The 22499-nt window shown below is 47.0% G+C and overlaps 1 protein-coding gene across 1 annotated transcript; it reads left to right on the forward strand.

Moving 5' to 3' along the window:
- Positions 1 to 127: 127 nt before the first annotated feature.
- On the forward strand, positions 128 to 21209 carry arhgap39 (Rho GTPase activating protein 39). Its single transcript, XM_068743116.1, has 11 exons — positions 128 to 138; positions 4175 to 4597; positions 8535 to 9795; positions 10946 to 11110; positions 11307 to 11492; positions 14552 to 14765; positions 15819 to 15892; positions 16484 to 16683; positions 18760 to 18851; positions 19478 to 19647; positions 21015 to 21209. Exons 1-11 carry the CDS (start codon positions 128 to 130, stop codon positions 21207 to 21209), a joined length of 2991 nt encoding a protein of 996 aa, XP_068599217.1.
- Positions 21210 to 22499: the final 1290 nt, after the last annotated feature.

Here is a 22499-nt window from a genome sequence, read left to right on the forward strand (position 1 = left end):
GGCTTTTATTGTGAAGGCTGACCGGATGTGACCGGCCTCATTGCCGCGGCTTTGAAAGGAGTGACTGCGGCGACATGGCCGATGCAGTGAGGTTAATTGTACACGGATTTTAAGGAGCGTCGTGAAGATGGCAGAAAGGTGAGTCCACCAGAACCGGCGCGGTGTTTCCGTGGCTGAGCGGCCCGGGTGGAACCGGTCCGGTCCGGCGCGGCGCCGACAGGCTCCCTCCCGGGTTCCAGCCGCGGTCGGATGAGAAGCCTTTTCACACAGAACGCAGGGTTCTCAAAGGGGGTTCTGGGTTGGGCATTCAAGGTGGAAGGAACAGTAGAGAGTGAGGCTCTGCATGGCTGGGTGATGAAGATGATGATGATGATGATGATGATGATGATGATGATGCACCTGTCGTTCTGAACAGGCTTATCTTTACGTGAATGCATCTTCAAAGTGGATGTTTGAAGGAAAGCCACCCATTAATGAATTATGTGCGAGATAGACGCGTTATCCAAAGCCTTCATCGAAGCCGTCCTCATCCTCATCCTCATCCTCATCCTCATCCTCATCCTCGTGATGGATGGAGGCACCTCCCATGAGAGGAAGCCATGGCAGTGCGAGCCATCGTCCACCATGTGGAGTGAGTGACTGAGCCCAGACCCGTGCAGCTCCTGGACCAGGACGCTGTCATGAGAGGGGGGGGGGACGGGGGACGGGGGACGGGGGACGGGGGTCACAGCTAGAACAGCAACATCCCGTTTGGTTAGCGGGCAAAAAGTATTAAACTGTTTCATGTTAACGTCATTGAACAATGCCGCCGTTCTCTGCCGGAACCACGTGCCGCCGTTCTCTGCCGGAACCACGTTCTGCTGTTCTCTGCCGGAACCACGTGTTGCCGTTCTCTGCCGGAACCACGTTCTGCCATTCTCTGCCGGAACCACGTTCTGCTGTTCTCTGCCGGAACCACGTGCCGCCGTTCTCTGCCGGAACCACGTGCCGTCGTTCTCTGCCGGAACCACGTTCTGCCGTTCTCTGCTGGAACCACGTTCCGCCGTTCTCTGCCGGAACCACGTGCCGCCGTTCCCTGCCGGAACCACGTTCTGCCGTTCTCTGCCGGAACCACGTTCTGCCGTTCTCTGCCGGAACCACGTGTTGCCGTTCTCTGCCGGAACCACGTTCTGCTGTTCTCTGCCGGAACCACGTTCCGCCGTTCTCTGCCGGAACCACGTGCCGCCGTTCTCTGCCGGAACCACGTTCCGCCGTTCTCTGCCGGAACCACGTGCCGCCGTTCCCTGCCGGAACCACGTTCTGCCGTTCTCTGCCGGAACCACGTTCTGCTGTTCTCTGCCGGAACCACGTGTTGCCGTTCTCTGCCGGAACCACGTTCTGCTGTTCTCTGCCGGAACCACGTGTTGCTGTTCTCTGCCGGAACCACGTTCTGCTGTTCTCTGCCGGAACCACGTGTTGCCGTTCTCTGCCGGAACCACGTGCCGCGGTTCTCTGCCGGAACCACGTGCCGCCGTTCTCTGCCGGAACCACGTGTTGCCGTTCTCTGCCGGAACCACGTGCCGCGGTTCTCTGCCGGAACCACGTGCCGCCGTTCTCTGCCGGAACCACGTGTTGCCGTTCTCAGCCGGAACCACGTGCCGCCGTTCTCTGCCGGAACCACGTGTTGCCGTTCGCTGCCGGAACCACGTTCTGCCGTTCTCTGCCGGAACCACGTGTTGCCGTTCTCTGCCGGAACCACGTTCTGCTGTTCTCTGCCGGAATCATCTGCCGCGGTTCTCTGCCGGGACCACGTGCCGCCGTTCTCTGCCGGAACCACGTGCCGCCGTTCTCTGCCGGAACCACGTGCCGCTGTTCGCTGCCGGAACCACGTTCTGCTGTTCTCTGCCGGAACCACGTGTTGCCGTTCTCTGCCGGAACCACGTTCTGCCGTTCTCTGCCGGAACCACGTTCTGCTGTTCTCTGCCGGAATCATCTGCCGCTGTTCTCTGCCGGAACCACGTGTCTTCGTACATAAATCATCGACATTTAACAATACCAATAAAGTAAAAATAAATTACTCTATTGATGCAAAATACCAATAAATTAAAAAGAAACATAATATGTGCAACGTAGGTGGACAAAAAGGGGGTTGGGGGGGGGGTTGATCCGGAGAGAGTCGTGATGACTATCTCCGTTTCTGTCCCCCTAAAAGGTGTATCTTTAGGGCCGTTTTGAAGGAGGCCAAAGAGGTGCATGTTTTGAGGGCAGGAGTCAAACAGTTCCACCCTTGGGGGGCAGTATTGTAAAAAGATGATTTACCCATGTTAGTCCTATAGGAGGGGGTAATCAGGTTGTTGTTTGAGCTCCCTCTAGTGTTGTGGCTGTGGGTGTCACTAAATCTGTGGAGGTGTTTATTCAGGTATGCAGGGATTGAGGGGACTGAGGGCAGAGCTGCATTGACTATTTTAAATGCCAATCCCATTTTGAGTTGTTTAACCCTGTCTTCTACCCTGAGCCAAATCACTATATAAATGTTAAATTCAACCCTTTGATGCATGAATGATATGAGTATAAGGATAAATATTTTAAAGAAATAGATATGGATATTTCAGATATTGGACCTAAACGAAATTCATGCGCTTGAAATCTGTTTTCCAAACGCTTAATAGGTAACAGACTGTGAGAATGTTCACATCACTGGTATCTCCTTTATATTAAGGCGGTATGGCTATTTGAAGCAGAGTATTGCAGAGTGCTCCTCAATTGTATTTTATTTTGCTGGTTTTAAAGGGGACAAGAAGAAAGCACTTTGATCCACGTTAGGCTGTAGCATTTGAAGTGTATGCTGTCAACGTAAGAGAGCCCGTGTCTTTTGGCACAGGTAGGATGTTTAATTTGTTAAACTGGGTCATTTGGAACACCAACACAACAACCAATTAGAGCCAATAAATTCCTCCTCATTGTGTCCCGGCTCTCTCTATTTAACTAGCCTGTTCTGCTTCATTTGACGACCATTCACTCTGACAGCTAATGAACCATCTCTTTCTCCTTTCTCTGTCACCGTCAGACACACAAAGTAACTAATACTAATCGTGGCGTCACCAGAGCTCAAAGCTCGGCAGCTTTAAGAGTAGAGCTTATTCCCACAGAGAATGCGTTTAGAAAGTCTGGAATCACATGCAGTTGAAAATGTATTTGCTCAAGTTAAACATGTTCTCCTGAGAGCGTTCACATCAGGACTGCATGCAGGACTTGATTCAGATGTCTGTCCATCCATTCATCCATCCACCAGGGGTGGCTCTGTGGGGGTTAGGGGCTGATGTTGGTGGTGGGTGGGGTCATTCAGGGGGTGGGGGATGATGGGAGCTGGTTGGGTGCCGGTCTGGCCTGCTGTGCCCCGTGCCGATACGTTGGCCTTGGTTTGTTGGCTGTCTCAGCGATTGCTGGGCTGGTTCTTCTGCAGGGGGCCCGAGGGGTCGTTCTCTGGGTGCTGTTGCAGCTTGGGGTGTTCTGGGGGAACCGTGCTGTCCTCATTGGGCCCGAGGTGACACTTCTTTCCTTTGGTGGAGGTTTCATGGGTGCCAGCTCCACCACACCAGCACCTATCGAAACTCAATTTGAGAGTTAACTCCTCCCCTGGTCATTGAGTCAGTGACGGTTGCTGTGTTAGTGTCTGTGGCTGTCACTCTGCTCTGCCTCTTCTCTCTCAGATTTCCTGAGACCTTCTTGATCCGGACAATTATGGTTTGATGAAAGGGGGAGACACAAGGAGCACAAATACATCCACTGCACTTTCTATTCCTCACTTTTTGTCTGTCCGTTTTGTTGGTCCCATGTTTCACCGTGGTGTGCACAGGACTCGATGGCGCAAAGTAGGAAATATAACTTAATAAAACATGATAGGCTAGTCTGCCAAGAGGACAGGTGACGGTCACGATCACATTAAAAATAAATTGCATGAAACTCGAACGATGACTGACACCATGTATGATGTAATTTTTTTATCAAGTAGATAAAAAATATTGGGATTTTGCATGTTCCAAAGTACATAAACAATTCATCAATACTAGATTTAGGCTCCTGCAGTACAACTGGCTCATGAGAACATGTATGACACCATTTCAGCGTAGCCATCCCGAGTAGCCGCCGTTTTCAGCGAAGCCCTGAACGAGTTAATTCTGAACTCTTTCTACAGGTTGGAGTGGGTCGAGATCATCGAGCCTCGCACGCGGGAGCGTATGTATGCCAACCTGCTGACTGGTGAGTGTGTGTGGGACCCTCCACAAGGTGTTTGCATCAAGCGAACTGGTGACAACCAGTGGTGGGAGCTGTTTGATCCCAACACCTCACGCTTCTACTACTACAATGCCACCACTCAGCGGACAGTTTGGCATCGCCCGCAGGGCTGCGACATCATCCCTCTGGCCAAACTGCAGACTCTTAAGCAGCATACTGATGCCACCAACACTCGCCATGCGTGTGGTGGAGGAGGAGGTAGCAGAACATCAGTTGACAACAGCCCGGGACGTAACAGTGTGGTCAGTAGAGAGGGAAGCACCTCGTCCTCTCTAGATCAAGACTTTTCTGATAAACAGAGCAACAGAGAAGAGGCAGACAGGTAAGACCTGGGATCCGTTGGAGCTCGGGGTCTTTGGGCCTTGCTGCCGGCATGCCTCCGTTCATCATCAGTACGTTTGTTTAAGTTTGATTGAAGGTCTTCCACCTCTCAGTAGTCAGGTTTTAACGACTCCCCGGGAGCATTAGCATTCACAAGGTAAATGCTAATGCTAATGCTCCTGGGGAGTCCTATTGTCCTGGTGGTTTTGGTCCTATGGTTTCCTTTCTGCTGCAACAGGATTATAAGTATATGGACTTTACCAGTTATTTAGAACTGAAGAAGCCTCTTGCATGAGAGGTAAAATGCCTTCAATGAAACTTGAACAAGTCCAGTTGATTGTTTTGTTGTTTGTTTTTGTTTTCATCTTCTTGATTTACCATGACCTGGATGACTCAGAACCTACACAGACATCGGTCGGTTTCCAACTACTTCCATTTTAAGTTATTGTATTGCAGAAGTTTTTGCTCGATACAATTTTTGCTTTGAAGTCCCCCTACATGTCACAAAATACTGAGCACAATACCTGCCAATTTCATCACTGGTCAGATTTAGGGTCACTTGAAGAGCTTGTGACAGGATAGAGAACACTATAAAGCACAAAGCATAGATAACTCATTACGTAATCCAAATGATGCCTTTACAAATACAATGTTCCCTCTCTACTTCACGTTTCTCCTTTCGCTCCCTCAGTCAGAACATAGACATTTTTTCTTAGTCCAATCTCGCAAGATTTGTTATATCGTGAGATTTTACGGTAAATAATAAAAAAAAAAAATTCTAATATTTTCATTATTTTTTGGGAAAAACAATCATTTTATAGTCTAAAAGGTGACACAACAGTAAATAAATTAATGAAAATACATTTTGCAACACATTCAAAAAAAGAGTGACAGAGGTAGAAAGAGGGAGAGACAAGCACAGGTAAGATGAAAGACAAAAACAGAGTGGAAGAGAGAGTGATAGAGAGACAATGACACCGAGCAGAGAGAGCCACAAAGACAAGTCAGAGAGAACAGGAACAGACAAAACATAAATGCATTCATTTACAATCTATCCACTGTTTCATAATACTGTATCTGGACTAGGGCTTTCATGACATCAAAAAATGTCACGATAACGATATTATCACGATATCAACAAAAATTTAAATCATAATGGTGCAATCATTTCAATTCATCTTTAACTTGTTAGGGTCCAAGCATGAAGTGCAAGGAACCTATTGTTTTGTTAGTTTTTTCTCTTTTGCCAGATGAATTATACTCAAAATACCTGTCAAAGGAGGTATTGAAACAATAGTAGTACAGTAACTGCATACATAATAAAAAACAACAACAAAAAAAACAATTGTTTCCGGATGGCGCCTCCGACGGTCGCCCTGGTTCTATCGTGCGCTCTGTGTTTGTTTTTTTATTTTAATTGTGCGTCTGTTCTTACACCTGTGAAGAGCTACCGGTAATAAACTTTAGGTCAACGACTCCCACAGACCTTTTACCCGTTGTTATTTTTTTCTTGCTGTGGAATTAGTAAATCTTTTGGCCATAGTGAGACGCCAGAGAAGAGGGAAGCGTGCCGACGTTCTCGTACGCCTCCGCAGACGTGGATCTCGCACGCCCTTACCTGGAATATTTCTCTCTAATGTCCACTCCCTCAGCAACAAGGAGGAGGAGCTGGTGCTGCTGAGGATGAAAAGTTCTTATTTTTCGCACTCTGAGCAATTGTACCGACAAATGTTCCTAGTCTGTGCACCCTCACTGACAATAACAATAAACTTACCGTAATTGCTGAACTATTATGCGCACCTGTGAAAAAGCCGCACCCACTGAATTAAAAAATATATATATTTTGTACTAAAATAAGCCGCACATATTCGTAAGCCGCAAGTGCATTGAGACAAATGATATTTAACGGAACACGGCTCGTAACGATATCCGCAGCAGGTCTTCAAGGTGAACGGCGTCTGGCATGTTAGATCAAGGGAAGTCGGCAAATCAGATCCGTAACTTCGGGATAAGGATTGGCTCTAAGGGCTGGGTCGGTCGGGCTGGGGTGCGAAGCGGGGCCGGGCTCGAGCCGCGGCTGGGGGAGCAGTCGCCCCGTCGCCCTCCCTTCTCCGCCCGTCGGAGGCTGCGCGGCGCGCGCGCCCGCCTGGCGGGGTGTCCCCGTACCCCTTGCCCCCATGCCCCTCATCCTCCGTCCGCGGGAGCGTGGTGCGGCAGGGGTGGGGACGCCCGGGAGGTCGAGGGGGTGGGTGCCTTCCCCGCTACGCGGCGTCGGACGCGCCGCGTAGCGGATGGCGGACAGGCGGCGGGGACCGGGTACGGCGGTCCGGCGGCGGCGACTCTGGACGAGCGCCGGGCCCTTCTCGCGGATCTCCCCAGCTACGCGCAAGCGGGGCTTTCCCTCCGGGCGGGCGGGCGTTAATTTTGTAACGAAAATAAATAGGCTTTAACGAAACACGGCTCGTAACGAAAGTGGGAAAATATACGTAAATTTGCCGCGTCGTTGCATAAACCGCAAGGTTCAAAATATTGGAAAAAAGTAGCGGCTTGTACACTGGGAATTACGGTATTCTAATAAGTAAAGCAAAACCTGCCCTGGATTATAAATCACAATGCATACTTTATTGTTGGATAGTTTTACCCTATTTAAGTTACTGTGCAGAGATTTGGGGAAGTAATTATAGCACCACCTTAAATCCACTTATCAAACACCAAAAATGGGCAATGTGAATAATTCATAAAGTTGGCTTCAGGGAACATACACATCCTTTCTTTCTTCAACGAAATTTGTAAAATTATCCCAATATTGTAGAACTTTTAACAGCTCAATTTATGTATAAGGCATGTAAATCATGTTGCCAATGAATATACAAAAACTATTTCAAAATAGCCAGTGAGGGGCCGATATATATATATATATTTATATATATATAGATATATATTTAAAATTTGGCAAATTCAAACAAATAGGAAAATATGTTGCCCTTCTTATTGTGGTGTAAAGACTGGAATAACGTGTGTGAATATAAAACAATTCAAATATCAATACAAAATAAAAGGGTTTACTAAATATAGTAATGATAATAATGATGTGATGAGGGCAAAATCTTAATATGTTTTGCATTTTTACTGCTGCAAAATATTGATTTCTACTTGCATAATGTGTTTTTGTTCCTGAATTGCAGGATGTAATATTATGTTTGCATAATTTTGAGACGGTAAGGGGTGGGATTTAATACTTTTTTTAATACCCACTCAAGAACTAACTTTGCATGGTATCTTTGAATTTATAGATTTCAGTGGGGACCAAAAAGGAAATGTGTTTTTTTTGCTGAGCTATTTCTTTCTCACATGGGTGGTAAAGGTTTTTTTTGAGACAAATACTTGTACAGTAATGACAAAGGGAATAAATATTTGCATAGAACTTAAGGCATTTATAACATTGATGAAGTCTCATATTATTAAATTGATAATAATAAGCTTTATTTATATAGCACTTTTTTAGAAATAAAATTCCCAAAGTGCTTTAACAGATAATAACAAATCAACATGAATCATTTAAACAAAAAATACATATTAAACAAACATTCAACAATGTAAAACGCGTGTATAAAAGCAACAGAGGCGTCAGGGCACAAGTGATGAGACTAGGTACCCAGCAATAATCATAAAATAATAAAACAATGTTCAAAAATAAAAAAATAAAAAATATTAAAAATCTAAATTAAAGTAAATGAAAAGTAATTAAAACAGAGGACTCCATCAATTAAAAGCCAGTCTATATAAATACGTTTTAGTGTTTTAAAAGAAGTAACTGAATCTGCAAGCCGTATATTTTCAGGCAGAAGAAGCATGATAGAAGCTAAAAGCAAGTTAAGTTCAGTCATGCTGTTGTTCTGTACTCACATTTGACCTCTTCTCCTCTCCTCTCCTCTCAGGACTTCTCCTTTTAGATGGAACACTGGTACAAAGGAGCGAATGCTGATTAAAGTTACAGACAGAGAGCCCAGCTTCTTGATCAACCAAGGAAATGGATACTCCCCTTGTGACCCTTGTGGAACTGGTCCTCCACCTGGTGGGAGCGTCGTCTCACGAACTCGCCGTTCCTCTGGAGGCAACATGCCTTCAGACGCCGATGGTTCCCATGTTAACTATGTTGACCGGCGTCAGTCTCCCTTCCTAAAGCGTAGAGAATTAGGGAGCACAGGTTCTCCCATCCGTTCCTCTGCTGATTCTCAGCCTCCCTCACCTCGCTACACCTGTGACGCCCCACTATATGAGGAGCCACCATCAGACTACCAGTCTCCTCCTATATATGAGGAGCCTCCCACTGACATGCACCTCTCTGACTCCTCCACTCTCTACACAGGCAAGTCACCTACCCGCAAGTCCTCTGGCTCCTTGTATCACTCCCCAAAACAGAGTCAGTCACCCTACGGCCAGCTGGTTCTGACCAGGCAGAAGTGCCCAGAGAAGACCCAGAATCTAGAGTACAGTCCTGTTGGGAAGGAGTATGTCAAGCAGTTAGTGTATGTGGAACAGTCATCATCCAGCCCCAGCTTCAAGACTGCTGATCACATGCTTCACTACGGTGGTTCATACGGGGGTTCCTATACCCTGCAGCATAGTCAGTCTTTGATCAGAGACCCCCGTCTTCTGCTGGACTACAGTGGGGAAGATGGAGAAGGAGGTCAGAGGTTGCTTTATGAGGACTCCATGTCATGGATGTCCACCCAGACCCGTTCCCTTTCCTCATCCTCCACAGGTGGTACTGGGACTTTCTCTCCTGGCGGAAGTCGCAAACGCAAGTCCCGCAAGCCATCACTCCCACAAGAACTTGCACGCTGTGGAGGGCTGGAGGGCACAGCATCTGAGGCAATACTGGCCCAGGCCAGGCTGGCATGGGAGGCCCAGCAGGTGATGAAACAAAGGAGCAGTTGGGATTCTGGCCAGGGAAAGGGGGTAGCCCAGAGTGGCAGCTCCAAAGACGGATATGAGAGCGACGGGGCAGTGCCTCTGCCATTGCCGGGACCAGTAGTGAGGGCATTCAGCGAGGATGAGGCGCTTGCACTGAGTGACAGCCACCTCTGGAAGCGTAGCACGTTTGATCGGCTAGGCTTCCACCAAGCACTGCTGGAGAAAAGCCTCTCAGTGCAGACCAATCTGGCTTCAACTGAGGCTTGCCTCCATCCCTCACAGGTACAGCTGCATGATGGGACTTTAGGTAGAATACAATTACAGTTTGTCCATTGCCTGGGTTCTGTTTGTTCGTGTGTGTTTTGTTTTGTTTTGTTCAAAGTGAATATGATTTCTCAAAAAATGTTCAAGATAGATTAATACAGTTTTTTAGAGGTACCATTTCTCCACAAGTTAACGCAGTTCCCAAACACTTCTATGAAATGTCTGTGCCAGTGTTTGGTCCAAACAGCAAACAGATGCTGCAGGACAGCGTCCCTCATTTCTGTCTCAAACAGATGCTGCAGGACAGCGTCCCTCATTTCTGTCTCAAACAGATGCTGCAGGACAGCGTCCCTCATTCCTGTCTCAAACAGCTCCGTCGGAAATGCTCTGAACCCCAAAGCAAACGTATGTTCGTAGCTACCATGGTAAAGAGATGTGAGGCAATGATTTTAGCACACAATAAAACATTTTTTGCCAATTCTCACGGAAACATTAACACCAAAAATAAACTACTTCTTCCACTCATGCAGGAGACACACAGGGAGAGCTGGATGTGCAGAGCGCAATCAGGGGGGCGTGTCTCTACACACACACACACACATAGAAGTCATTTTATAAATATAATGCACCATTTGAAATCACATATTGTCCTTTATAGGACAACTCCTCACCATGTCCCTCCCGCCTACAATGGGAGGGATATTGAAGGTTAGACGTTTTGGAGACATGGTCAGAGAGTCCAGACTTTGATGGTTTGGACATGTCCAGAGGAGAGACAGGGACTATATCTGTAGAAGGGTGCTGAGGATGGAGTGGCTGGTGTTGGGGAGGACGATGCAAAGGACGGGGTGAAGTGGAGAAGGCTGGGTTGTTCTCCCTCACGGGACAAGAAGACAGTCCAGGAGTAGTCGGTGCTCTAATCCAGAAGGTGCTATAGCCATTTAAACTATGGCGTTCATGGCTTTCTTCGGGTACCATGTCATGGAATATCTTGTATTAATCCACAACAGTTTCCTCTCATTGATAGAATATTGATAAATGGATGAATCTGTGCTGCACTGAGCTTTGTTGATATTAACATGGATATTGATCCCACTGAACTGAAGAAACTTTCTCTGTCTCCTCACTCATTCCCTGCCTTTCCTCTTTCTGCTATTTCACTTGCTAGTCCGAGGACCTTGGAGCCTGTGCCCAGTTTGAGGCTAGTAGAAATGCAAGGAACATAATGCCAAGTGCTAGCTGTGGCATTTTCCCAGAATTCACCCTGAGAAAGCCGTCCTCAGAGACTGACATCGAGAACTGGGCATCCAAGCACTTCAACAAACACACGCAGGTAGACCTCCCCAAAATGTTTATGCACCGAAATAGAGTCCATAATCAAGCCTTTGTATGGAAAATGTCCAGAGATCATTTATAAAAATGTGTTAGCAAAGCGCCAAAAAGCCGTCTCATTAAATTCCGTTATCCTTTGCCTCTCCTCTAACTGCTTCTTTTTCTGATCTTGTAATTCTCTGCGTTTGCTTCCTCAGGGCCTATTTAGAAGGAAGGTGTCCATTGCCAACATGTTGGCCTGGAGCAGTGAGCCCATCAAGAAGCCCATGATTGTGACAACAGATCGCATGGTGAAAAGGGAGGCAGTGGACATCTTTAAGCTCATCCAGACCTACATGGGGGACCGGCGCACAAAGGCAGACTCCCTTTCTGTGGCTCTAGAGGTCTGTGGACAGCCTGCATCCCTTCTCTGCCCTGAACTAGACCTAACCTGGGGGTCTCCCCTCTTATATGTAATTGATTCTCTCCAGAAGAGATTCTTTTCACTAACTCCTTGCTGTCTTACCTTGGTATCGCTCTTATTACTAACTTGACTTTTCCCAAGGTTGCTACGGGTCATGAGTGGTCTTACTCCCAGTGGCAGGAACAGGTGTAGAGGCCAGGGTCTACCAGGGGAGATCCAAGGTGCAGGCTATGAAGAGATGTCCCTGAGACGGTCCAATAAATAGTAGCAGGGTGTAAGATGCTAGCTGGATCAGTGTACATGGAGAGGCAAATGGTGGCTGGAATAGTTTACAGGAATATCTGTGCCCATATGGACTAGAAGTATCCAAATCCCAATGGGACATACCACCAAAGATTACTGAGAACAGCAGGGCCTATGTCCCCCATATGCCCCCTTTTGTGTGGGGACTTGTCTCTCTCTCTCTGTGTGTTCCCCTTGCTGCTATATAAATAAGATTGACATGGCAATCTGTCTTAGGCATGAAACTATTTCCAGTTATGGTTTCGCCAGCAGGTTAGGCTTAAATAGGAGCAAAACCTCAATTTGGAAATTAAATGTATGACCTCTGTACAGAAGTGTGATGAGCATCTGCTGATAACTGAACCAGGATCAGTTGGCTCCCCTTCTTTTTAAAGCTCTGCTAAAGCTTGAAGTCAGAAGAATGAAAATAATTTAGAATAAAAAAATATGTATTTTCATATTTGCATGGGAAGAAATGGCTGTGAGTTTAGTAGTTCCAGTTTGTATTTTTCCAGTATGTATTTTTTAACAACCAAAACCCCTTCTTGCATAAAGAAAACGCAGTTAAGCATCTCTAAGCCTATACAAACGAAGAACAAATATTCAACATATTCTACAACACACCAACCAATGATAAAGTGTTATAAAACAGCCACAATATGTCTTTGCTCTGTCCAGTTAGCAGCCTAAGCAGGGAAGCCCAGACTTCTCTCTCCCCGGCCACTTCTTCCAGCTCCTCCAGGGGGATCCCGAGGCGTTCCCAGGCCCGCTGAGAGACAGTCTCTCCAGCGTGTCCTGGGTCTTCCCCGTGGTCTCCTCCCAGGGAGGTGTTCAGGAGGCATCCTAAATAGATCCCCGGGACACCTCATCTGGATCTTCTCAACGCGGAGGAGCAGCGGCTCTACTCCGAGCTGCTCCCGGATGACGGAGCTTCTTACCCGATCTCTAAGGGAGAGCCCAGCCCCCCTATGGCATGTTTTGGCCAAACGAGTGAGACGCCGGAGAAGAGGGAAGTGTGCCGGCATTCTCTCTCGTCCGCCTCCGCAGACGCAGATCTGGCACGCCCTTACCTGGAATCTTTCTGTCTAATGTCCGTTCTCTCAGCAACAAGATGGACGAGCTGGTGCTGCTGATGAGGAGAAATAAGGACTTTTCATCCTCTTGTGTTTTGTGCTTTACGGAGACTTGGCTTTGCGGACAGATCCCGGACAATGAGCTCCAGCTGGAGGATATCCGGTGTGACTCGGTGCTCTCCCGCAAAACAAAAGGCTGTGGACTCTGTTTCTACATCAACAATGGCTGGTGCACCGACGTGACTCCGATCGCCCAACACTGCTAATGACAAGCCCTGGTTCACGTCGAAGCTCAGCCAGATCAGACGTGAGAAAGAAGCAGCATGTTCCCCATTTCCAGTCCCACTGCCGTCCGCCTCCGCCTTCCTCGCTCCATGAGGATTCATCCGACCTTCCACGTCTCCAGGATCAAACCAGTCAGTTCCAGCCCGCCTCCAGGCCCCCCCGGCTGGTTGCTGGGGCGCCTGCCTACACCGTCCGGCGCCTCCTTCGGTCCCGGCGTCGTGGGAGGGGTTTCCAGTACCTGGTCGACTGGGAGGGGTACGGTCCAGATGAGCGCTCGTGGGTCCCGGCGCGGGACATCCTGGACCCGTCCCGTCATCCGGGACTTCCGTCGGGACCACCCTGACCAGCCCGGGGGAATGTCGGGTGCCGTTCCTGGAGGGGGGGGGGGGTTCTGTCACACCTTGAGGCGGGCCGGTGTCGTTCCCCCACTATCTCTCCCTCTCTTCACCTCCCGGTGCTCCTGCAATCAGCTCATTCCCGTCACCTGTGCTCCCGTCACCACCTGCACCACATCAGCAATCAGCCCGGACACCACACCCCCACCAGATTGTTAGCGATGTTCCCTACCTTCCAGCACTTCAGACCGACCTCCCGTGTACCGACCCTGCCTGATTCCTGGACTCTGTCTCTTCGCCTGCCCCTTCGGATCTGTCATGCTTTTGGGTTTTTCCTGCCTCGGTCCGTGACAGCCTGACCATTCAGTATCTTAAATATGAATAGTAAAAACTTTTGATCCTGAAGTGGATGAGAAGCCAATGCAAGGAAGTGAGAACTGGTGTGAGAACCAGTTAGAAGGCGAGCAGCAGCGTTTCACACCTTCTGCAGTTGCCACAAATAGCGTTTGTCTAAATCAGGGGTACAGGCAGCCCTTTTCATGGCGCGTGCCACTTTACAATATACTCAAGGCCAGAGTGCCAACACTTAATGCTTTAATAAAATCATTTGGAAATGATCTGCAGTATTCTTGCAAAGGGGGAGCACCACCCCGGTCTGCCACTCCGGAGCCGCTGTCCCCGAACTCCATACAATATTACAGACACACATCAACCAAGACCAACCTTGATTTATTCATACTTATGAGGGCTGTCCAACTGCACTTAGTCTGGCCCATCACCCAGGATCTGTTTGCCATGGGAGACCCTACCAGGAGCATAAAGCCCCCGACAACATAGCTCCTCGTATTATTCAGGCGCTCCAACTCCCCCACCATGATAAGGAGACAGTCAAGGGGAGACCATGAATGTGAACAGAGAAATCATACTCATTGTGCTGGTTTTTGTGCATCAGGCATGAACAGCCATCAGAGTGATCATCTACACTAAAAAATATATCATTAATCCTCATTCAGAAACCATTTGCAAGAGAAGAAGGAACACTTTCCCCTGCCTATCTTCCTCAGGTGGTGGTGCGTGGATGGAGTAACCAGAGCCTGCGGGATGAGCTCTACATCCAACTGTGTCGTCAAACGACAGAGAACTTCCGCTATGATAGTCTGGAGAGAGGCTGGGAGCTCATGGCCATCTGTTTGGACTTCTTCCCCCCCACACCCCACTTTCATACCTACCTGGAGAGCTACATCTGTCGACACATGGACCCTCTGAATGACACCAAAGGTGAGGAAGCAGTGCACTTACAGTCTCATAAGAGTGCAAAATAATTTTCGCTCTAATCATGTGTAACAGTAATTTATACATTTCCTTTTCATTTGTCAATCCATCCACTCTCTTTGTGCTAATTCCTCACCTAGATTGTTGTTTCACATGTGATCTCCAGTTTGAGGGAAATATATGGATTCTTGACTTCTAAATATTGTTCAATGTTCAGCAATGTTCCCTAACTTTGTTTGTTTGCTTTGTGGAGCATCTACAAAATGAACTGAAAGTCAGCGTTAAGCTCCTACAAACGAACCAGAACTCCAGATTCAGCCTAGATGTATCTGTGTTCATTGGCAGAAAGAAAAGAAGTCTTCACATTTTGGATTTAACTAGGTGAATAGGTACAAGCCTCCTATTGATAACTACTGCATGGGCGATGATCTTTCAGCTTGCAACAAGTTACTTCACCCCAACTGACGCAATGAGTTGCTTCTCATTTCTAAAACAACCATGTTGGAAAACGCATCCTGTGGTTGTGGAAAAGATGTCTGAGAATGTCGAATCGTTGGCATGGATCAAGAGTTGTCGTTAAACGAGTGTGACAACCAGCGGTAGTGATTTACCCAACATGCATAGCCCTTCAATTGTGACTTCATAAACCTGTAGAGTAGACAATGTTACATAGCAGCAGTTGGGGGGGGGGGGGGGGGGGGGAATAAAAAATATTTTGGGGTCTTGAGAAGCTGCAGCATTTATTAATGCCCATGGCAGCCCATGCCGTACATTTACTGCCATAGTGACAAGTTACTGCTAACGATTTGCTCCGCTTCACTGTGACTTTTCTGCCCAACACGAACGCCCTGATTATCAAAGGAGCTCTGTGATGCTAACATTATCGTTTGTGTAGATGACTTTTAAAGAATGAGCTCCAATGGATATTGAATACAGGCGACGTAATTAGTTGGTTGAGATGTAGCCAGTTCAAATGAGGATGTACTTACCTTTCAGAAAGGCCAAGGGGGGAGATCTTGTCCCCATGGTGTAACTATGCCTTCTTCTCTGTTACTCTAGGAGTAGCCATAAGCAGCTATGCTAAATACTGCTACAGGAAACTGTCAAAAGCTGCATTGACTGGTGCCAAGAAGGTAAGCAGGTTTGGCTTTGTGTTATCATCTTGTCACTTCTGCTCAGATCAAATGACAAAATTATTTCTTTCAGACATCCCCTAATGCAAAAATCCATGTTTGTTATCAAAGGCATCTGAACGCAAGTAAAGACCTTGAGCCATGCCACTACTGGGTCTGAAAGCATTGATTCATTTAATCTCCCCAAACACGACCCCAAACCTTTACACCCCTCTAAGCAAAGTAAGAGTGTTCAGCAGGGAACTGTGGGGCAGTGACCTCCCTACAAAGTGTTCAGTCTGCTATTTGGTTCTGTCGTAATCTCACATGGATACTACAGTTCTCTCTGTAGTAGAGTGAAAGAGACCCATTTAAAGAGAGCAGAGACACAATATCAACACACACATACATACAGTACATGTTAATGGGCAGGTCTTCTAGGAGAGGAAGCCCAGCAAGGACAAGAAAACACAAGTCCCACTTCTTACTGCGAAGCTATCAAGTAACACAGAGAGAGTGTATAACTGGATTCTACATTCATTCTGCCAATGCATTTCTATTTAATGTATTTATTTTTAATTTTCTCTTATCCTTACCCTGTCATGTGTCCAGGGCTTGCAGAAACCTTGTCTGGAGGAGATTAAGCATGCCAGGAATGCCATTTTCAGCCCTTCTATGTTTGGCTCATCCTTGGAAGAGGTGATGGCACTCCAGAAGGAAAGATATCCAGACAACCAACTTCCCTGGGTACAGACTCGGCTTTCAGAAGAGGTTCTAGGGCTCAACGGAGACCAGACAGAAGGTATCTTCAGGTGAGTAGGAGAACAGAGCGGCAAAACTGAGGAATGTAATGCTTGCCTTTAATTCCATATGAAAATCAGCATTAGATGTGGCCATTTGTTGATCCACCTTGAACTCCCACCTTATCATGGTGGGGGAGTTTGAGTGCCCGAGGGGCTGTGTTGTCATGAGCTTTATGATCCCGATAGGGTCTCCCAGCGCAAGTAGGTCCTGGGTGACGAATCAGACTAAGTGCAGTTCAAAAGCCCATATGAGGGTCTCAGCCCAGAAGGCGTCCACCGAAGGAACCAGGGAATGGGTGCAATGTGATTGGGTCGCAGTTAACAGCAGGGGGCGTAACGACTTGATCCCCAGACAGGGATACAAGCTCTTGGGACATGCGATTGGGGAAGGAGCCAGAGCTGGTGAGGGGCTTTGAGAAGTACCGTATAGATCTAGTCGGCCTCGCCTCCACCCGCAGCTTGTGCTCTGGAACCCGGCCTTCTTGGAGTCTTTGGGAGGGGTACTGGATAGTGTTCCTGCTGGAGACTCCCTTGTTCTTCTTGTGGATTTCAATGCGGATTTCAATGCTTACATGGGCAGTAAGAGTGAGACTTGGAGGGGGGTGATTGGAATGAGTGGCCTCCCCAATTTGAATGTGAGTGGTGTTCTGTTGTTGGACTTCTGTGCTAGTCACAGTTTGTCCATAACAAACACCTTGTTCAAGCACAAGTATGTCCTTAATGCACGCGGCACTAGGACACCCTAGTCCAGAAGTCGATCAACTTTATTGTTGTGTCATCAGACCTTAGTGTCTTGGGCACCAAGTGGAAGAGAGGAGCAGAGCTGTCAACTGATCACTACCTGGTCGTGAGTTCGATCCGCTGGGAGGATCGGGGGCTGGACAGACTCGGCAGGCCTAAATGTGTTTTAAGGGTCTGCTGGGAACGTCTAGCAACTAGCACGTCTCGCTTTGAGCACCACAAAGGTGGGCACTGACAGTAATGAGCTCATAAACCATCTCCCTGTCTCCTGCATGAGTCGAAGAACAACACCATTACCATTCGCTGGTAATGTCTGGCGAAAATGTGATTTTTTTTATTATGTGCTAAAAATGTCCCTCACGGTTACCATGGTAGCGTGTGTGCTCGCTATGAACGTACTTTTGCTTCCGGGTTTAGAGCGGTTTGAGACAGAAATGAGGGACGCTGTCCTCCAGCATCTGTTTGAGACAGAAATGAGGGACGCTGTCCTGCAGCATCTGTTTGAGACAGAAATGAGGGACGCTGTCCTGCAGCATCTGTTTGAGACAGAAATGAGGGACGCTGTCCTGCAGCATCTGTTTGAGACAGAAATGAGGGACGCTGTCCTGCAGCATCTGGTTGAGACAGAAATGAGGGACGCTGTCCTGCAGCACCTGTTTGCTATTTGGACCAAAGTCTGGCACAGATATTTCATACAAGTGTCTAAGAACTGCGTTAACTTGTGGAAAAGGGGTAGAATATGGGATCTTTAAAGGAGATATGCAATGCTAACTTTATTCTTTACGTAGACGACCGAAGAATGAGGAGAGAATCCTGTGGATTTGATTCATCAGTCAGTGACACTAAACAATTCTAAGAAAACGTTGAGCTCACATTGTTTGCGAGTGAAAATCATTAGTAGCCCGTTGATATAAATGATCATAGGAAATATCAGCGGAGGCCAGCAGCATGCTCAAGCTACTCAACACAGTTCTTTCCATATCCCTTCATTGCCCAGCTTCTGAGGCGGCAAGGTGGGCGAGTGGTTAGCGCTGTCACCTCATGGCAAGAAGGTACCGAGTACGAATCCTATCTGCGTGGAGTTTGTATGTACTCCCCATGTCCGTGTGGGTTGTCTAGGAACGGGTTCTCTGGGTGGGTCGCGTGGTGTACCCCGCCTCTCTGGGATAGGCTCCAGCAACTCCCGTGACCCGCAGGCAGAAAGGCGGTCGACGAAGAATGAATGTCCAGCTGCTCAGAGGATTTTAACTGCTTTGACAGTGACAACATAGTGTAAAGAAATATGTATTATAGATGATACCTCCAACAGAGGGCAAGTTCAACCGGCCTGTGTTTCATCCCCAGGGTACCAGGGGACATAGATGAAGTCAACGCCCTCAAACTGCAAGTGGACCAATGGAAAATCCCCACAGGACTAGAGGACCCACACATTCCAGGTAAACGGGTCCGGAGAATGCTGCTGAATGAACCTTCTGTCCACTCTTGTCCTGGTTCTGTCTCGGCTTAGACAGCTGGTGTCAGGGACACGAGAGGGACAAGTCCTTCACGCTCTGGCTCACAGCACTGACGAGGAAAGCCCCTGAAGATGCAACGGCTCATTTTAATGGGGGTCCTTGATCATAACGCAAGACAATACAATACTATATTACATTGGTCGGCAACCCAAGGCACGCAGAGAATATTAACTCATTGAGTGCCATTCACACAGACAGCCCAGGCAGACGGCCACTCAGACACACACTACGGACAATTTGGACTGACCAATTCACCTCATTTGAATGTTTTTTGCAGAAACCCTGTGCAGACACTGGGAGAAAATACACACTCCACACAGAAAGGACTCAAACCCACAACCTTTTTGTTGTTAGGCAACAAAAAGAAGATGTATTAGCCTTGTCTTCAAGAAATTGGATGGAAAATGAACTGCCATTTGTGCTACCTTCCGATGAGGGGAGCATCATGCACGTTAGATCATTACTGGGCTTTAATTCTTAAAATGCCTTCATTTAGTCCTCACACAGGTTTCACACCTGCTTTGGGTTCTGTCCCTGTGTCTCCCCAGCGTCTCTGCTCAAGCTCTGGTATAGGGAGCTGGAGGAGCCACTGATTCCTCATGAGTTCTATGACGAGTGTATCCATCACTATGACGACCCAGAAGCAGCCGTCAATGTGGTGCTGGGTCTGCCACACATCAACAAGCTGGTGCTCTGCTACCTCATCCGCTTCCTACAGGTGAGAGACACACTACAACTGGATTACAAAGCAGCGTGCTCCAGCAGTGGTCCCCAACCACCGGGCCGCGCTACAGGACTCGCCACTGTTTTAGACGGTGGAAAACCTCTGGGAAAAGGTCTAACGTCGAATCAAGAAACTGTTTTCAAGGCTGGAGGGACAAACTTTAAAAGGCATTTAGCAAAGATTTGCTCATGAGATTTGAGCATCGAATGGGGAAGAAAAGACAAGGCATCATTATGCCCTGATTAATCGCCTGTCATCCCAGCAGCACTTAAAACAATGGCTGATGGTGGACATTAGCAGAATTGGACTGAATTGCAAAAACCAATTTAACCATAACAATAATCACTTGCTGTAAAACTAGCGTCAATGTTTCTGATGACAGTCGTATGTGACTGAATTAGGTAGCGTGACTCGGGATGTAATTCCATAGATACCCAGACCCCAAAGAGGGCAGACCTGGATTCCCTCTGCTACAACAATGGAATATTCCCAGCAGCAACTTAGAATATAAATATCGGCAAGTACGACGATGGTCAGCTAAAAGTGAAGGATCCCAAGAGGAAGTTGAGATGGTTGAATACTATAACCTGCTATATGACATGCATTGAAAATGTATTTTTCTAAGAATCATTGTCGGTCATTGTCACACAGAAACATCTGCATTTGTCAGAAGCCATCATTATATTACTCACTCATACTCTTGAGTTACAAGTTACTTCCAGGACAAATGACACTCTATTGAACAGAGTTGCTGAATGATCCCCACCTGGTCAAGTGTTTATTGATAACTTGTCTGCCCTTTCTGTTTGCTTGTGTGTCCTATAAGCCCATATAAAGGCTTATAAACCCATATAAAGCATTATATAAGGACTTATAAGCCTTCATTGCCAAACGCATCATATCCTTTCAGGATTTTGAGACTACTTCAGAAGTTCGATTTTTGTTTCCCCGACGCATGCATCTGCATTTTCTATGAAAAGATTCCAGATTTTGCGAAAGTTACATAAATGAGAGCAATTGTATAAAAATGTATGTTTTTTTTTTTTTTTTTGACACATTTGGCGGAATGTTCCATTAAGACCTTATTTTCCAAAAATTAGAACGTTCTGACGATGACTTCATGGGGCGGGCTTTAAAGAGTTAAAGGGTGCACGACACCAGATAATAAATAGATAAGTAATAAAAACTAAATTAACCATGGTGCAGGAAGCTGCCAGACAGGTCTGATACAACCCAACTTACAGTATCGTGTGCGAGGAGCGTTTGGCAGCGTCCAATAACTACCTTGTGTAGTTACTGTAGACAACTTTAAAAAGGTAAAAACAAATAATGAACCGGACTTTTGTGGGTTGTTTGTGCAGGTATTTTCCCAGCCTGCCAATGTGTCCATCACTAAGATGGACGTGAACAACCTGGCCATGGTCATGGCTCCCAACTGTCTGCGCTGTCAGTCCGACGACCCAAGGACCATATTTGAAAACACTCGCAAGGAAATGTCCTTCATCCGGGTGCTCATCCAGCGGCTGGACACCAGCTTCATGGATGGGATGCTATAGCCCCTCCCCCAGCCCTGGAACGCCATACATACTCATTGTTACTGCTGTCTTGTCCAACGTGTTTACTGTCTGGAACTAAGGGAAATGTCCGTGTTTCCGGTTTGTTTTTTGCTGTACATTCTGACTTTTACATTAGAAAAACACTAGTTCCAGTTTTCATACAATAAGAGTACTGTATGTGCCTTCACATAAATGACACCGCACTTCATTCGGATTAATTCCATCTACTAAGTGGCTCGAGTGAACACAGAAGTCACCCAAGGTAGCAGGCCGTTGCTATAGCAATGCCACGCCAGGATAACGTGTAAAACTACATCAACGTGGCAAACATTTGCGTTCTCTTCCATTATTAAGCTGTAGTGTGACAGTCCTGCCTCTTTTCATGTGTTCAACCAATCCCAGATCCTTTATTCCAGCCGAGGTTCTTCTTGTCCAGTGAGAGAACACAAGAGTGTTAAAAGGTTCGGGGTTTCTGGAACGGAGTTTTACCAGGACTTCGAGGGGAGTTCTTGGACCTAAGCTGGAAGTCTTCAATACTATTAGAAGATGCTCAGTGGGGGCTGCGATCACATTTGGTTACTGGTTCTGTTGGGGTGGTGGGACTGCAGATATCTCAAAGTCCCATCTCGTACTCGCTCGCGTAGTGAACCCAGTTTTCATTGCATGGGAATTAAGGATTATTATATTATTAGTATTAAAGAGTAAAAGCCTCAGGTGTTACCAAGGAAACCAAGTTATTTATTTAGTGGGTAACCATGGCATAAGCAGGACGGAGTGATGTTCATGATTAACGATCAATGGCGCAGAACCAATATCCCATGATCAATAGAGGAGTATAAATATACAGTATAAACTAATCAACAGTGATCATATTTCTTTTCTTGGATTCGTGTTATGTGGAGCATATGAACTGATTTTTCTCTGTTTCCCTGCACGTGCGCGCACACACACACACACACACACACACCTCTGCACATGCAGGACCTAAAGTACAGGACAGAGTCATGCCATTCATTTCCATCGCTCCCACCTGAGATGGAAGTAGAGGAAAAGACCAAAAGGCGTGGCTGCATTTGAACAATTATGTGTTAACAATAGTTCTCCTGTTGACTTCATAAAAATGATGCTGGTTGCTAGCAGGCCACTGTTAGCTGGCCAAGTTGACGCATGGTCTGGGTCTGGGCACAAGGAACGTGGGTTATATGTAGTCGCTTTGTTATTCATGGTTGTGTTTCAGGTTTTACATGAATTAACCAATCAGACTTCCTCGTCCATTCCCTTTAAAATCCA

This window comes from Brachionichthys hirsutus, chromosome 9 (genome assembly GCF_040956055.1).
Source record: "Brachionichthys hirsutus isolate HB-005 chromosome 9, CSIRO-AGI_Bhir_v1, whole genome shotgun sequence".
NCBI classification, from domain to species: Eukaryota; Metazoa; Chordata; class Actinopteri; order Lophiiformes; family Brachionichthyidae; genus Brachionichthys; species Brachionichthys hirsutus.

What these genes read in the sequence shown, in the direction of transcription:
- arhgap39 (XM_068743116.1), top strand. An exon ending in CTTGCCTCCATCCCTCACAG is followed by an intron (nt 9,796 to 10,945) that starts GTACAGCTGCAT and finishes TTCACTTGCTAG; the next exon opens with TCCGAGGACCTTGGAGCCTG. An exon ending in ACTTCAACAAACACACGCAG is followed by an intron (nt 11,111 to 11,306) that starts GTAGACCTCCCC and finishes TTGCTTCCTCAG; the next exon opens with GGCCTATTTAGAAGGAAGGT.